General features: G+C 34.3%; 1 protein-coding gene across 1 annotated transcript; it reads left to right on the top strand.

Moving 5' to 3' along the window:
- Positions 1 to 6,542: 6,542 nt before the first annotated feature.
- LOC123269321 (DNA-binding protein HEXBP-like) lies at positions 6,543 to 11,293 on the top strand. The gene is made up of 2 exons (XM_044734930.1): positions 6,543 to 7,412; positions 11,131 to 11,293. Exons 1-2 carry the CDS (start codon positions 7,028 to 7,030, stop codon positions 11,148 to 11,150), a joined length of 405 nt encoding a protein of 134 aa, XP_044590865.1. The 5' UTR covers positions 6,543 to 7,027; the 3' UTR covers positions 11,151 to 11,293.
- The last annotated feature ends 1,403 nt before the right edge of the window (positions 11,294 to 12,696 follow it).

The raw sequence follows: 12,696 nt of genomic DNA, 5'->3' as shown, positions 1-12,696 counted from the left end.
TAAATTGTTGAATAATTTTTCAGTCATTGAAAATTTACTTTATTAATCATTAATCCTAGTCAAAAAAATAGAAAATTAATATAATAAATAGAGATTATAATACCTCAGAACCATTAAATAACATTTTTATTGTTATATAAATAGTATTTATGAAAAAAAAATTTTCATTTTTTAAAATTAAACAAAATTTTTTTTTAAATAAATAAAAAAAATATAAAAAAAAATCGGCCCTGCTCGGGATTAGCGGGGATAGTTGTCAAATAAATTGAAGTTTTTTTTGAGAAAAAAAAAAAAAAAGAAAATGGCGGACTTCGAAAAAATGACGATTGTACTTAAAAAAACCGATTATTTTATATAATTGATCATGTTAAATTTTTTTCGTATATTTTTTCGAAAAGTTCATTCAAAAACAAAAATTTTTTAAAAAAAAAGGTACCCAAAAGTTAATTTCTAAAAAAGTTATGGCTATTTGAAAATAAAAAAGCCATTTTTTTTGAAAAATTCATAACTTTTTTGAGGTTGGACAAAAAAATTTGAAAAAATTCTCAAAAATGTTTTCCAAAGGGTAGAAAAGGATGGAAAAGTTTCAGCAAAATCTAAAGGGGTCGGGTTCAAAAGTGGTCGATTTGGCGTGGAATGCCCCATATATATATATATATATATATATATATATATATATATATATATATATATATATATATATATATATATATATATATATTGTGACATGGGAAAAATTCCCCATGTCAAAAGACTAGTTTGGCTATTTGTTTTATTTTAATTTTCTTTATCATTATTAATTATTTTGGCTCAGCTGAAGGAATGCGAAGATTCGACGCGACTGTGTCGCCCCAAGCGGCCTCCTGATCAGAGTGTGAAGCTCGAGGTAAGGCTCATACCCGAAACCGCGCTGAATTTGAAAAGTATGCAGGAATGTGTGTGACTATTGTAGAGAGTATGTGAGAGTAAGAGCGAAATTAAGTTCAAGCGATCAGACGAACCCGCGAATTTAAGAAAGCCATCAACGACCAGCGTGACATCTGGAGGAGGACCACGGCGAGAGCGAAGCAAAATTTGAAACCGACGAATGACGACGGCGTTTGAGCAACTAACAAGGAAACTCTCTCCGGTGTCCCCCTCCGATTTTGATGAAACTGAGATATGTTATTCTCCGTCGAAATCTAAGAGACACGTATTTTTTTTTTATCTGCGGAAAAACATTTCTAGGGGGTGAAACTACCCCTCAAAGTTTAGCCTCCAAAGGGGTGTTTTTCAAGTTTCGCATACTTGCAGTTTAAATAATCGAATGGGACCAATTGCATAATTTTCAGGGTGGAAAATCATGAAAAATGCTTTTGGTTTTATAATAAAACAATGGATAGAACAAAAGTTATGAGGGTTGAAAATCACAAAACTTTTATAAAAAAAAAACTATTTTCTGCCCTCCAGGCGGAAAGTGGCAACTTTCGGCCCGCTGCGCTAAACGAAATTGCCGCTTTCCGCCTCTGTCGGACAGAAAAATAGTATACAAACCTATGGCAGGAAAATAATAAATATCTCAGATCACATATATGTCGACCTCGGCTTCGCCTCGGGCAACATATATGTGTTCTGAGACATTTCTCATTTTCTTGCCACAGGTGTGTAATATACTATTGATGGATTTCAATGAAACCAACGGCAATCGGAAGAGGAAAAAAAAGTAGAGAATACGTCTTTCGGGGTTTTTCCGAAAAATTAAGTTTAGGGGGTGAACATCCCTTAAGCATATCTACATTGACCACCAAGAAAATATCGTTTTTTATATTAATTCCGATATGAATTCATCAATAATAATTTGTTCGTACATTTCTAGCATTTAGAAAATAATAATAATATTATATCTTAATATTTTACTTACTTGTTTACTTCTCATCCCAAACTTTATTTTGTGTATCGGGACATCAAATATTATAAATGTCATGTAATGTGAATCTGTTTTGGAAAAAAAGAAAAAAGAAAAAATGCTTACAATATATGCTTTACTATAATCAAATTAAATTTAAAAATAATTTACAAATGATTTTTTACAAAAATATTTAATATTTCTGATGTTTATGAAATTTAATACTTAAATTCATCATTTTGTCATATGCAGATCTATTCAATATATGTTTTGCAATCGTGATGTTCATGAAAAAAATGTTGAAAACACAACGACTTTTTGCACCATGAACAGCGGATAATTGCTATATTTTGACAACCAGGAACCTCACAATGAGAATTGCATGATCCGTGAAATGCAAAATCCACAGGATTTTCGAACTCATCTGGTTTTACTTCTGTGTAGCCACTTTTGTACCACGAGTACTTGAATAAATTTATGTACCGAGGAGATGACAATTGGATATGTGTAAGTGATTGTAATTTTATAATGTTATTTCGTAAATGCAAGTTTATGTCCAAATTCATCAAAACTGTACGATCCGAAAAATATCGAACAAAATTTTTCCATACTCGGAATGCCAAAACATCAAGCGGTTGAATTTTCCCAGTTGTACCTTTTGGTAAGATCATTACTTCAGTATCTTTATTTGTTGGTTTAACGCTTTGTACAACTTGAGGACAATGCCCAGTCCATGAGTCAATTAGTAATAAAGATTTTGGGCCCACATTTGGAAAAACACCCTCTCCAACCAAATTTTGAAACGATCGGAAAATTAAAACATATGAACTATTTGTATCAACAATAACTTATGCGCAAACCAGAAAAAAAAATAAAGAATAATTCGTACCTAATGTAAGTTTTCCTGATTTTGATGCTTCTATGTATACATTATGAGGTCTAAAAAGTGTTGTTTCAACTATTGGTCCAAATTTACCACTTGGTTCTTTTAGAACCAAAAAAAGTGGGGATAAAAGCTTTCCATCAGCGGATACAGTTGGTTGAACTGTGTAACTATGAGTAGTAGAAGTAACAGATTGTACAAGACATTCTACTTGCTTCTCTTCTTCAACAGCTAAAGTTCGACCGGAATGCATTTCCAACTGAAAACCACTTTGATCTGAATTATATACGTTTGCTAATTTATAAATTTTAATTTTTTGTTTTACATTATTGACGAATTCCTCAGCTTGCTGTTTTAATGATTTACTATCTTCAATGGTTTTGGACGTGATAAACTTATTTATTTTTCTTGATACGATGCGATGTGCTCTTTTAAATGACGCGATCCACTTTGTTGATGCTTTAAAACGGAAATCTTCCGCACCAATTTCTTTTTGAGCTTGTAAGGCCCATCTTTTTATGTCACAATCATGTACGATTAAACCTGCATCTATAGCTGCTTTGAAATTTTGTAATGTATATTCATAAATTCTTGCTAATTTTTCCTTATAAGTCCCTCCCTGATTTAAAGTATGAGCCCATCTTCGTAACTGTCGCACAGATTGTACCTTTCTAAATTTTTGTCTAACACTGTCTAAACTTAAATTTCTTTTTTTGCCACTACGCCAGTACTCGACGGCTTTCAATTTATATTCATAAGATAAATCTTCAACATCCTTAGTGCATTCGTCGATAGGTGTTTCTTGATCAACTAGTGCATTTGCCCACTCTTTATCTTCCACGACTTCCATCGTCCAATCTTTATACGGTTCTTGGAAATGCAAAGAACTTTCTTCGACCATTTCGACTCCGGAGTATTCGTTCATAGCATTGAGTAAAATATTTTCAAAACTTTCTTTGATTTGTATTTCTTCGTCATTTACTGGCGATTCTGGAATGTTCATGACTTGAAATGTTGTTAAGAGTAGTCTTATAACATTTATAGGATTGACTTTCATTTTGCTCTATGTACTAAAATAAAGATTTTCGTACAATTTTAAATTATTCACTTATTAAAAAAAAAAAAAAAAAACACGATTATAATATTGAATTATAAAAGATGAAGTACATCGCAGTAACTAAACTAATCTCGAAATGATACATTTATTTATACTATGTTGTTTTTCACATTACTGACTCATATATACTAAAAATATAATTATCTCTTTTTTTGTATGAGATAACGATGAATGATTATTATGATTATAATAAATCATTATAAGCATTTTTTTTTTTTTTTTTTTTTTTTTTCCAAAGCAGATTCACATTAAATGACATTTGTAATATTTGATGTCCCGATACACAAAATAAAGTTTGGGATGCGAAGTAAACAAGTAAGTAAAATATTAAGATATAATATTATTATTATTTTCTAAATGCTAGAAATGTACGAAAAAATTATTATTGATGAATTCATATCAAAATTAATATAAAAAACGATATTTTCTTGGTGGTCACTGTAGATATGCTTAAGGGATCTTCACCCCCTAAACTTAATTTTTCGGAAAAACCCCGAAAGACGTATTCTCTACTTTTTTTTCCTCTTCCGATTGCCGTTGGTTTCGTTGAAATCCATCGAATAGTTTTTTTTTTATAAAAGTTTTGTGATTTTCAACCCTCATAACTTTTGTTCTATCCATTGTTTTATTATAAAACCAAAAGCATTTTTCATGATTTTCCACCCTGAAAATTATGCAATTGGTCCCATTCGATTATTTAAACTGCAAGTATGCGAAACTTGAAAAACACCCCTTTGGAGGCTAACTTTTGAGGGGTAGTTTCACCCCCTAGAAATGTTTTTCCGCAGATAAAAAAAAATACGTGTCTCTTAGATTTCGGCGGAGAATAACATATCTCAGTTTCATCAAAATCGGAGGGGGACACCGGAGAGAGTTTCCTTGTAAGTAATTTGAATATCGATTAATTGCTTACGTTATCGTAGTATTAATTATAAGTCATTTAAATTATTATCTGTGAGCCACCGACGTATCAATATTATTGTTGATTCTTTTAGTTAGTTGTTCGTTCATTCGGCGAAGATTTAACTGTTATTATAGTAATTTTTGGAAAATTATTAATAATTCTTGGCGACTGTTAAAATAAATTGTTGACTGGACATTCGGCGATTACTGTTTTTTTTGTTTTCTTTTCCCGAGCTTATTTAGATTTAAGCATTTTACGTTTCGCCGTTCATTCGAATTTTAAATCTCTTCGTCATCGACCCGCCGCCCGACGACAAATGACAACGACTTCGAATCGTGGAACGGTAAGTTCCTGGCGCCCAACTACCTTCGAAACCCAGGTAACCCAATTTAGGTGGTGCTCTCTGGCCCTGTCGACGCCAGTGCCGGTGAAAAGACCATATTAATATATATATATATATACAGAGTGTCCCAGAAGTAACGGACGCCATTGTAGCATCTGATAAACAAAATAATTCTGAGACGAAAAGTCCTTAGCCATTTTTTAATCAGACGCATATATAATTAATTATTAATTAAAATAACGTCCTTTTATGCGTTAGAGAGAGAGCACTAGTATCAAGTCAAGTGTGTTCCAACGAAGACGCTTGCACGTGTGAATGTGTAAGTAAATATGTGTGACTACGTTAGCTATAGAAACTAGTTAGTCATACAGTTAGTTATGTCTTTGTTTGGCACATACTTTACTGGACACTGGCGCTCTCTCTCTAACAAATAAAGAGACGTTATTTTTAATTAATAATTAATTATCTATACGGTTAATTGAAAAATGGCTAAGGACTTTTCGTCTCAGAATTATTTTTTTCATCAGATGCTACAATGGCGTCCGTGACTTTTGGGACACCCTGTATATATATATATATATATATATATATATGTCGGAGATGAGAATAGCTGGGTTCTTCCCAAGGGATGGGAAAATCCTAAGCACTTTTAGTTTATAGCTAGAAAATAAAACTTAGAATTTTAATTTTTACGACTTAATCCGCTAAGGAAATTTTAGTTAAACTTTCCTTAAGTCTATTATGACGGTAGGCTCGGGTTCGAAAGATCACATCTGCGGGTCTAACGTAGCCACGGTCAAGGGACAGCAATACCCAAGTGTACATCTTCGGAATGTACAATTGCAAAACGTAGCTTGTACATTTTTTCAGAATAATTACCTGAAGGAGCTACGGATTGAAAAATAAGTTTTGAGAAGAGTCAGTTCTCTCTGAACAGTGAGCGATAACTGATTGCTGTCCTTCTGACCGTGGATTCGTTCTCTTATCCAAGTCTGTCGTCATTTTATTATTTCTAACGTTTAACATTAACGATATCTTATTTGTTAATATTGTTCATATTGCTAGTTCAGTGTATTAAATAAATTATAATTGTTAATAATTAAATAATAATATTAAATTATACTTTTAGTGTAGTGACTAGATAACATTGTGTGTGTATGTGTGTGTGTGTGCTACGCTTAAGTAAAACATTGTTACAAGAAACTATAATTGTGTATTAATAAAGTTGTACGATATTTGTGTCATCTAGATATTGTGATTAAATAATAAAATGTCTCAAGATAATAATAATAGTATGCGCCCTTCTCAACCCAACGCTAATCCGACATCAGAAGTGGGATCGACGCCGAGTATATCAATGCAAGAGCATATGGCTATTTTACGTGAGCTGATTCAATCAATTGCCCAAAACCTGACACAAATTCCAGGAAGTTTACACTACCACGTTTTAACCCAGAAACCTCTGGCTCTGATCCGGCTGCATGGAGTTCAGCTGTTAGCATTATGATGGAAGAAAATCCATTGCAAGGCAGTGCACTATTTTCCGCGCTTAGTAGCGCCTTAGAGGGTTCCGCTGCACAGTGGTTGACTCAAATTATGGTTGGAGGAACTATTACTTGGTCTCGATTCAAGGAACTTTTTATTTCCCGTTTTGGTGGAAGAGAAACCGCAGCTTCTGCCCTTATGAAGATTTTTAACGAACAACCGTTAAAAGACGAGACAACTGGAGCTTTTGGGATTCGTTTACGCTCTCTTCTCAAGGCGAGGTGGGAAAATTTGAGTATGGCGGAGATTATCAACGGCGCTGTTCTCTATCGATTAACATCGCAAGATCACCGGGTCGAACGCACAGCGCTTACGAGTGAGGTAAAACGGAAGACCAATTTCTTAATGAAATGAGGGCTTACTCGTACGCAAAGAAGCGACCGTTGCAATCGTCCGAGAACTCGTCAAGTTCAGACCCGAAACGCTTCAAGCCAACGGAGACACGGATTAAATGTCTTTTCTGCGGTATTTCTGGTCACAAAATATCTGAATGTCGCAAGAAGTCATTTCTGGACAAGAGGAAAAATTCTCATAGTCCAGAAGGAAGTCGACCATCCACCGCGATAAAAGTAACCTGCTTTAAGTGCCATAAAGAGGGTCATATTGCACCAAACTGTCCGTCAAGGAAGAACAACAGCAACAGCGGCAACAACAGTGGAAATCAGCACTCGAGCACCGAACGCCGAGTGGACTTTTGCACCGTGGATGTTCCAGTGGGTACAATGACCCATATGGGTGAGTCGTTTCCATTTTGCTTTGATTCAGGAGCTGAGTGCTCACTAATTAAAGAATCGGTTGCCAATAAATTTTCTGGAAAACATATCAATGATATAGTTTTAATGAGAAGTATCGGAGATAATTGTGTAAAATGTACATTACAAATTTTATCTACTGTTCGTATAAATAACTTTACATTGGAGATAGTCTTTCATGTAATTCCCGATAATTATTTAAAACATAATATAATGATTGGTCGTGAAATTCTAGGTCAGGGTTTCGAAGTAAATATTACGCAAAATCATTTTACCATTTGCAAGGCTAAAGTAGTCAATACATGCGAAACAGTTCCTAGTGAGATTAACTTCAACAAAGTAGACACTGACGTCACGGGTAATGATAAAACTAGATTAATTTCCGTTTTAGAAAATTTTAAAGATTCTTTTATCACGGGTTTTCCCCGAACCGAAGTTACTACAGGTCAATTAGAAATACGTCTCATAGACCCTAATATTACCGTTCAGAGAAGACCGTATCGACTTAGCGTTGAAGAGCGGGAAATTGTCCGTGAAAGAATCGAAGAATTACTTAAAGCAAAAATTATAAGAACCTAGTAATTCACCGTTTTCTAGCCCTATATTACTCGTTAAGAAGAAAGATGGTTCAGATAGACTTTGTGTAGATTACCGAGAGTTAAATAAAAATACCGTTGCAGATAGATTTCCTTTACCCTTAATTTCAGATCAGATCGCGAGATTACGGGATGCTAAATATTTTATAAGCTTAGATATGGCTAGCGGCTTTCACCAAATCGGTATCCACCCAAATTCTACTGAATTCACTGCTTTTGTTACTCCCGATGGTCAATATGAATATCTAAAAATGCCATTTGGATTGAAAAATGCACCGTCTGTTTTTCAAAGAGAAATTCTCAAAGCTCTGGGTGATTTAGCTTACTCTTGGGTTGTAGTTTACTTAGATGATGTGCTTATTATTGCGAGTTCGATAGAGCAGGCGTTGGAACGGTTGGAAACCCTTCTAAACGTTCTGGTTAAAACTGGATTTTCATTTAACTTTGCTAAATGTTCATTCCTTAAAACATCAATCTCTTACCTGGGTTATGAAGTCACTAATGGTAACATAAGACCCAATCCGCGTAAAATACAAGCTTTAAATTCTTTACCTGCACCAACTACTGTTACACAATTAAGACAATTTATCGGTTTAGCTTCTTATTTCCGTAAATTCATCCCAAAGTTTTCTCAAATTATGAAACCTTTATACTCTCTTACCTCAGGAAACAAAAACATAGATTGGCAAGATAAACACGAAACCCTACGACAAAAAATAATTACCATCTTAACAAATGAGCCAGTGTTGATAATCTTCGACCCTAATTATCCGATTGAACTACACACCGATGCTAGCTCTGACGGTTACGGGGCTATATTAATGTTAAAAGTAGAAGGTAACAATAGAGTTGTAGAATACTATAGTAAAAGGACTAGCTCAGCCGAATCCAGGTATCATTCGTACGAGCTGGAAACCTTAGCCGTAGTAAACTCAATTAAGCACTTTCGGCATTATTTACATGGTCGAGAATTTACAGTTGTTACTGACTGCAATTCTTTAAAAGCGTCTCAAAATAAAATCAATTTAAATGACCGGGTTCATAGATGGTGGGCTTTTCTACAATCCTTCACTTTTGAAATTGTTTACAGAGAAGGGAAACGAATGTCACATGTTGACTTCTTTTCTCGTAACCCAATTGACATCACTCGTAAACCTTTTGATAAAATTGAAGAGAAGGTAATTAATTTTACGGAAATATCGGAAGATTGGTTACTAGCAGAGCAACGTCGTGATCCTCAAATTTCAGAAATCGTTTCTAAATTACAAGACGATGAAATCGCGGAAGACATTTTAAAGACGTACGAATTAAGATCCGGTACCCTTTATCGGAAAATTCAAAGAAATGGGAAAACCCTTTGTCTACCCATTATTCCTCGAGGTTTTCGATGGTCTGTTATTAATCACGTACATCAATCGATCATGCATTTAGGTTGGGATAAAACTCTTGAAAAACTGTACGAATATTATTGGTTTGAAGGGATGGCGAAATACGTTCGGAAATTTGTAGAAAACTGTCATACTTGTCAAGTTTCTAAATCCAATTCAGGCAAGGTACAAGCCGAATTACATCCATTACCTAAAACCAGTATACCCTGGCATACTGTTCATATGGATATTACGGGCAAGCTAAGTGGTAAGAATGACTCAAAAGAGTACGTTATTGTACTCATTGACGCATTTACAAAATACGTATACCTGTACCATACCCGTAATATAGATTCTCTTAGTACAATCAAAGCACTTAAATCAGCTATATTTATTTTTGGTAGTCCTTGTCGAGTAATCGCTGACCAAGGGAGATGCTTTACCGGTAAGGATTTCCAAAATTATTGTAAAAGTCAAGATATTAAATTACATTTAATAGCTACGGGATCTTGTAGAGCAAATGGTCAGGTAGAGCGCGTTATGGGTACTTTAAAGAACATGTTCACTGCAGTAGAAACTACCGGACGGTCATGGCAAGAAGCAATAGGCGAAATACAGTTGGCTCTGAATTGCACTACCAATCGTGTCACCAAATCAAGTCCCTTAGAATTATTAATTGGTAAGGTGGCAAGACCTTACGGATTTTTAGCGCATGAAAATACCGAAGTTAGAGAAGTAGATATCTCCAATGTAAGGCAACAAGCTATAAGTAATATCGAAAGTAATGCTCTCTATGATAAAAATAGATTTGATAAAACTAAGGCTAAAGTAGTTAAGTTTAGCATTGGTGATTTCGTATTATTGAAAAACGAAGAAAGAAATCAGACTAAGTTAGATCCGAAATTTAGGGGTCCATTTGTAATAGCGAAGGTTTTAGAAGGAGACAGATATATTTTAAATTCAGTTAAAGGCAAAAGAACGTATAAATACAGTCACGATAAATTAAGAAAAATGCCGCAGAGTTGTGTTCCTAGCGAGTTGGATCTTAGTGATCCTGAGGACGAAAATGACTCAATAAATGTAGAAAGCTCTGAAGAACATGGACAGTAATTTGAACCAAATAAACCTATACCACTTGTCCAGTATGACAGTGGAGTCTAAAGCAATTTAGATGTGTTTCCTTTACACCACTTGTCCAGTGTGGCAGTGGAGTCTAAAGCAATTTAGATGTGTTTCCTTTACACCACTTGTCCAGTATGACAGTGGAGTCTAAAGCAATTTAGATGTGTTTCCTTTACACCACTTGTCCAGTGTGGCAGTGGAGTCTAAAGCAATTTAGATGTGTTTCCTTTACACCACTTGTCCAGTATGACAGTGGAGTCTAAAGCAATTTAGATGTGTTTCCTTTACACCACTTGTCCAGTGTGACAGTGGAGTCTAAAGCAATTTAGATGTGATTCCTTTACACCACTTGCCCAGTGTGGCAGTGGAGTCTAAAGTAATTTAGATGTGTTTATCCTGTCATTTGCAAAGAATAAAATTTAAAGAGAATCTACAGCTTGCGAAACACAACTGGCATTAGCGATTACACAATTTAAAGTTCTTTAAAATATTTTATAAACTCTACTATTCTTCGTTGTTCGGTTGGATCCCTGAATCGGCAGATTATTCAAAGTAGATCATTCATTATTTGAAGTTGTTAATTTAAATCTAACGTTAAGCAAAAACCAAATTTTAGATGCACCCGAGGACGTGTGATCGTCAGGATGGCCGTGTCGGAGATGAGAATAGCTGGGTTCTTCCCAAGGGATGGGAAAATCCTAAGCACTTTTAGTTTATAGCTAGAAAATAAAACTTAGAATTTTAATTTTTACGACTTAATCCGCTAAGGAAATTTTAGTTAAACTTTCGTTAAGTCTATTATGACGGTAGGCTCGGGTTCGAAAGATCACATCTGCGGGTCTAACGTAGCCACGGTCAAGGGACAGCAATACCCAAGTGTACATCTTCGGAATGTACAATTGCAAAACGTAGCTTGTACATTTTTTCAGAATAATTACCTGAAGGAGCTACGGATTGAAAAATAAGTTTTGAGAAGAGTCAGTTCTCTCTGAACAGTGAGCGATAACTGATTGCTGTCCTTCTGACCGTGGATTCGTTCTCTTATCCAAGTCTGTCGTCATTTTATTATTTCTAACGTTTAACATTAACGATATCTTATTTGTTAATATTGTTCATATTGCTAGTTCAGTGTATTAAATAAATTATAATTGTTAATAATTAAATAATAATATTAAATTATACTTTTAGTGTAGTGACTAGATAACATTGTGTGTGTATGTGTGTGTGTGTGCTACGCTTAAGTAAAACATTGTTACAAGAAACTATAATTGTGTATTAATAAAGTTGTACGATATTTGTGTCATCTAGATATTGTGATTAAATAATAAAATGTCTCAAGATAATAATAATAGTATGCGCCCTTCTCAACCCAACGCTAATCCGACATATATATATATATATATATATATACATATATATATATATATATATATATATATATATATATATATATATATATATCTTCTATATATATATAAGCGAAATACCACTCACTCACTCATCACGAGATCTCCGAAAATATTCGCCCGATTGACTTGAAATTTAGCATAGTTACTCCATTCGTGATGTAGACGCTCACTAAGAACGGATTATACGCAATTCCTAGCCAAAATAGATTTTTCGTCTACCATCACGTATGCTACCCCCCCCTCTCATTCTTCCCCTCCCCTCCCGTGCCTTCTTCCCCCTTCCCTATATCTCTCTCTCTTTTTTTTTTTAGAAAATGTCATTTTGATTCGCCAATCTAAGAAACCATCAAGTGGTACTCATCAATTATAGAGCTCCCCCCCCCCCCCCCCGCAACCGTCTACGCTAATCAACCGTTGCCATGGTTACCGTTGCCATGGTTACCGTTGCCATGGTTATCGTTGCCATGGTTACCGTTACTATAACAACTGTTAAAATAGATAAATTGTGATAACCAATTCGGTTGTAAACTGAATTCAGAAGAATGATTAGAATAAAAGTAGAAAGTTACTAAATATTAATATTCTATACAATTATTATTCAACAGTATTATTCTATACAGTGTTAGGCAAATACATCGATTTTTATCGATTGATTGTTGGGACAGTAGGAATTCATAATCATACTTTTTTTAAGAAAGAATAGCTAAATCATTAATAACTGAAATAGCTAATATGTATTGGAATGATAATGAAGGATGAACTCCATTATATCA

This window comes from Cotesia glomerata, linkage group LG7, assembly GCF_020080835.1.
Source record: "Cotesia glomerata isolate CgM1 linkage group LG7, MPM_Cglom_v2.3, whole genome shotgun sequence".
In the NCBI taxonomy this organism is placed as follows: Eukaryota; Metazoa; Arthropoda; class Insecta; order Hymenoptera; family Braconidae; genus Cotesia; species Cotesia glomerata.
Note: the sequence above shows the minus strand (reverse complement) of the source record. Positions and strands in the feature narration are given on the sequence as shown.